Source organism: Beta vulgaris, chromosome 9 (assembly GCF_026745355.1).
Source record: "Beta vulgaris subsp. vulgaris cultivar EL10 chromosome 9, EL10.2, whole genome shotgun sequence".
NCBI lineage: Eukaryota > Viridiplantae > Streptophyta > Magnoliopsida > Caryophyllales > Amaranthaceae > Beta > Beta vulgaris.
The window spans coordinates 45,005,329-45,010,229 of NC_079210.1; the positions used below are offsets into that span (position 1 = coordinate 45,005,329).

The 4,901-nt window shown below is 31.0% G+C and overlaps 1 protein-coding gene across 1 annotated transcript; it reads left to right on the plus strand.

The window, feature by feature from the left end:
• The first annotated feature begins 1,726 nt into the window (after nucleotides 1-1,726).
• Nucleotides 1,727-3,818, plus strand: LOC104903993 (gibberellin-regulated protein 1). Its single transcript, XM_010692157.4, has 3 exons — nucleotides 1,727-1,922; nucleotides 2,765-2,810; nucleotides 3,408-3,818. The coding sequence occupies exons 1-3, from the start codon at nucleotides 1,845-1,847 to the stop codon at nucleotides 3,587-3,589; spliced, it is 306 nt and encodes a 101-aa protein (XP_010690459.1). The 5' UTR covers nucleotides 1,727-1,844; the 3' UTR covers nucleotides 3,590-3,818.
• Nucleotides 3,819-4,901: the final 1,083 nt, after the last annotated feature.

Here is a 4,901-nt window from a genome sequence, read left to right on the forward strand (position 1 = left end):
TATGATACTTGTTTTCTTTTTACACGGTCTTTAAGTTAAACATTTGACCTTCAATATTTTTAATTCTTTATTATTAAAAAATATAAAAAGTTGATGTTATAAAACTATACATTGAGGCGAATTTAACAATATCACACATGAATATGTTTTTTTTATATATACAAATGAGAATATTCAGAGAAACAAGCACTATATTATGGGACGGAGGGAGTATATTGAAAAGTATAAAAAGTTGCTTGATTTTTTTTTTAGAAAAATTGACAAGAACAATCTCAAATATGATTTTCGGTGACTTGTGACGCAATGAGCAAGTTAAAAGAAATTCATTATTCTTATAGTCAAATTAGTAATGTTTCAAATAATATAACTATACTAGAATGATGATCCAAATAAAGTGATTCTTGAGTCTAAATTTATTGAGATCTATAACTTCAATGAAGTAATTATATGTTGGTATGTAAAAGCCACCCTTATTATGAATATAGGAGTTATCATGAGAATGTTCATGGTGATGAATTCGAAACTTCTCTAGATGTGACTTAGAGACAATCTTACTCAAACGTGATTGTGTTGTAACTAAGAGATATAGGAAAAATTAAATTGCTTGTTGCAAAGTACTACGCTATTTAGTTATAAGTGATCTTTAATTTATATATTTTTGATTTAATTTGTTTCTAGGTTTGTAGATTTATGGCAATTATTTAGAGCTATTTGCAAAGTTAAAAGATGATCAAGAGAAGCATGGGTGAAAAAGTGAAATGCTACAAATAAATAAAGGAGCGCATGAGAAAAAATTATAAGATGAATTTTTTTTGAACGAAAAAATTATAAAGTTCCATTTGAAATGTCATCCAACATCTAAAAAGATCTCTCGAATAATATAGATCACCTTAACAAGCATTTAAATTTCTTATTGTAGTTGATATTGTCTGTTTTGAGACTAGTCTGCGCAAATTAATTTTTGGTCTCTTTCCTAAAAAAACTTCATACTAATGAAGTAGTTGAGTAGGTAAACTCTTACAAACTTGATAACTTCTACTTATTTCTCCACCGTGGAACTTTTTTTTTTTTTTTGAGCCCCACTGGGGACCCGTTAGTAAGAAGAATGATCCTATTGAACCAACACTTCGCTTAGATCAGTCAGTCCAGCTACACATGTCAACGCTTGAGAATAAGGGGTATAAGGAAATCCCTACTCCCAAACACAAGTAGGTAGTAGGATTCGAACTTGTGACCTCTAAATCACAAGTTGAGTTCCCACCACCTCCACCAAATAAGCTTGGTTCCATCGTGGGACTTGGCCATTTACATATCCAACACGAAAAACCATGTGAAGTTTGTGGTACAGTAAAACCTGTATTATTAGTACATTTTATTTCAAACAAGACTGTAGATCTATTCAGCATTGTAAAAACTACGTTCTTGACACAACACGAAATTGCTCGTGTACTTTGAGTGTTCTTTTAGAGCATCAAAATGCCAAATTCTAATAGAAAACAGAACTTTCTAGTAGTTCAATTTATTTAATAATAGTAAGTTAGTAACTAAGCAAACAGATCTTAGTGGCTTTTAGTGCTGTAAAGGTACAGTAGAGTGAATTCTCAAATGCAGATAAGTATGAATTATATAATAAAGTAATGCAATCTTATTTGTAACAACTGGATAAATAAACTATTCTAGTCGTACCAAAACTGCAAGTTGATTACTTAAGTACGTCACTATTCACCAACCTTCCTAAGTACCCACCTCAGTACTCAAAATGGCCTATAAATTAGCAAGCTTTACTCTTCAATTTTGTATCAACACAATTAAATTATTGAAACTACTCTCTTAAGTTGAGCAATATGGCCATCTCTAAGTTCCTATTTATCTCCTTTCTTCTTTCAGCTATTGTTCTTCAATTTGTCCAAGCTCTACCAACGGTAGGTATCTTATACTACTATTCGCATCTAAGTATTGTCAGGGTCACTAACGACTCTAAGTATTGTCAGGGTCACTAACAACTCAAGTAGTGTGTAAACACTCTTTTATTTATGCAAATTTCGTCAGTGTAAAAAAAAAGAAATTTTAAGCTTTTTCATATACGGTATTGACTATATATTAATAATATTTCATTACATTATTTATAAAAATTGAAAACTTGTTGCCTAGGGAAATTACAAATATTACAAATAATTTACTTTGCGAGTTCAATTGCATGTTTTTTTTAATCTCATGCAATTATTTGAAAATATTATATGCAAAAAACTTCTTAAGGAACAAAGAAATTCATGAAACTTAGAGTATTGCATTTTTTATGAGAAGCTTTAATGATATTATGAAAAAGATAGTTAAATAACTAAACAAGTATTTATTTTGATCGTGAGAGATCATTGAGAAATAGGAAATATGTACAAATATATACTAAATTGCACTTAATTAATTTTTTCAATGATATTTTTATGATTAATATGTTAATCTCCTAGCTTTTACCATTACATATGTATGTCATTGGGAGTTTAAGGCCTGGTCGATTTTTTAACTTACTAATCAAAAGTATTATACCGATTAATTTGTTTTATTTTTCCTTATTAAATAACTTTTTTTACTACTAATAATTTCTATTACTTTTGATGATTGTTTATTGATTAAAATTTGACTTTTATAAGTCGAAGACTAGTACGTACGGATGATTGTCTAAATGTAGAAGATCTATATTGTACGTTAGCTACTAGTAGTACATAAGATTTGACTGATTTTCATCACCCTTTGTCTGACAATGCAGCCTTCTCGTGGCGCAGCTTATAGTCCAGCACCAGCCGCAAAATTAGGTATTGATATATTATTTCTTCTCCAAGTGGTTCTTTTCCGTCAATAATACTTCATCCGTTTAGAAATAGTTGCATCGTTTTATGTTTTTACACTTGTCGATGCATGATTTCAAACATTAATATCTTCAATTATCAATGAGTAAAAATTATAAAAATTAATATTAAAAAAATGTACATTGAGATGAATCTAACAAGATCCAATATGACTATGTTTTTCTTAAAATATAAATCACCAAAGATAATCAAAGTAAGTTGTGAATAGTAAACACTATGCAAATGGTGCAACTATATTTAAACGGAGGAAGTATATTACTACTCAAGTAGCTTTCCATATCAATAAGATACAAAATGAGTTACCCAACATTGGTTTACTTGAAAAACATTATAGTTAGAGTTTATCTTGTAAGAGACCGTCTACTTTAATTTTAAATTAAAATTAGACAATAATAAACCCAATTTTAAAAAGAGAATTAGCCCAATAATGACTAGTTTAATTTCTTTCGGTGACTAGTTTAATTCATTTAGTAACTAAGTCTACTTTTATATATTAAAATTAGACCGTCTTTTTTAATAATTTTTGTTATAATTATATGGCAGATTGTGGAGCAGCGTGCTTAGTAAGGTGCAGCGAGACAAAGAGGCCAAATCTATGCCAAAGGGCATGTGGAACTTGCTGCAAAAAATGCAACTGTGTGCCACCAGGCACTTATGGCAACTACGATAGCTGCCCTTGTTACGCTGCTTTGACAACCCGTGGTGGCAGACCTAAGTGCCCTTAAATCAACAAATTATCCTGAAAAATATGGTTATTTTAATATTTTGTCTTGCTAAACAGCAATTATGAAATATAATCAAAATGTACTACTGTACTAAAAATTTCTTTTTTTTTCCGTTGATATATGAATTGTAATATTCGTTGTAATAATGAAAAATGTATTGGTTTTTCCGGCCATCTAAAAAAAATTGTACTCTATTTGTTTATTTAGCTATTCAAATCATAATTTTCTATTTCCTCACGTCCTGATCATCTATCTTAAGGATGAGATAACTTCAGATCTTTTAATGTAGAGAGAACACACTTATTCATTCTTATAATAAGTTTGCTAGCAACTTGTTACTACTTACTACGTACGTTAGCCCCTTACATGCGTAGTTATTGGAATTTATCACATTAGGGTGTTGTTTGGTTGGAAGCTATTTCCCTTGGAAATACAAATTCCTAGGAAATACATTATGAGTGTTGTGTTTGGTTTGAGGGAAATGGGAGAAGCATAGGAAATACAAATTCCAAGGGAAATAGAATTTCCCATGAAACATGGGAAATAACTCACCAAGCCCCCCTTGGTGAGTAATTTCCTAGGAAATGCAATTTCCTATGGTGTCAACCAAACAATTTTGTCTAATTCCTAGGAAATTAACAAGGGAAATAATTTCCCATGAAATGTAAATTCCCATAGGAAATTACTTCCCATGTGAACCAAACGAGGCCTAGGAAATGTGGACAGTTATGTAGTTGTGATCAGAATTGGGTAGAAATTTAGCAATGAAATTATCTATGAAGCAACAGGAATTCACAGAACCATCTATTTTTTTGAAGATCTATTAGGATATATTTATCAATAATATTTTTGATTTGCCAAGGGACCTTCTAATCATTCTTAAAAATCTTTCCAACACATATCAATTACTTCCTTATATGGTCAATATACTCCCTCCTTCTGTTAAAGATTTTCCGTCTTTCAGTTTTTATAGAGTTGTGTTGGGGTGGTATATAACTTTGTCTTTTAGCGTGTGCGGTAGAAATAAGGTGAGGAGAGATTGTCGGCTCAATTTTTATTCATCGTCCTGAAATTACTTAAAATCGTCTTAACTACTATGTAAATGTATCATTATACCTTTGGCTGCTTTTACAACTCTCTCTCCACCACCACCTAAAATCACTAACCACCAATCGCTACCTCCAACCCATCGACGATCACCACCGACAACAAGAATGTCTTCCGACGACGTAATTTTTTTCCGGCAAGGTAATTTTTTTTTAAACGAATTCCATGGAGCTAACGTGTGACTTACACGTTGGCCCCTTGTAAA

Excerpts from the sequence above, each read along its gene's own strand:
- LOC104903993 (XM_010692157.4), top strand. The coding sequence starts at position 1,845 with ATGGCCATCTCTAAGTTCCTATTTATCTCCTTTCTTCTTTCAGCTATT. Across the intron at positions 1,923-2,764 it reads TTGTCCAAGCTCTACCAACG|CCTTCTCGTGGCGCAGCTTA; the intron begins GTAGGTATCTTA and ends CTGACAATGCAG. Across the intron at positions 2,811-3,407 it reads AGCACCAGCCGCAAAATTAG|ATTGTGGAGCAGCGTGCTTA; the intron begins GTATTGATATAT and ends ATTATATGGCAG.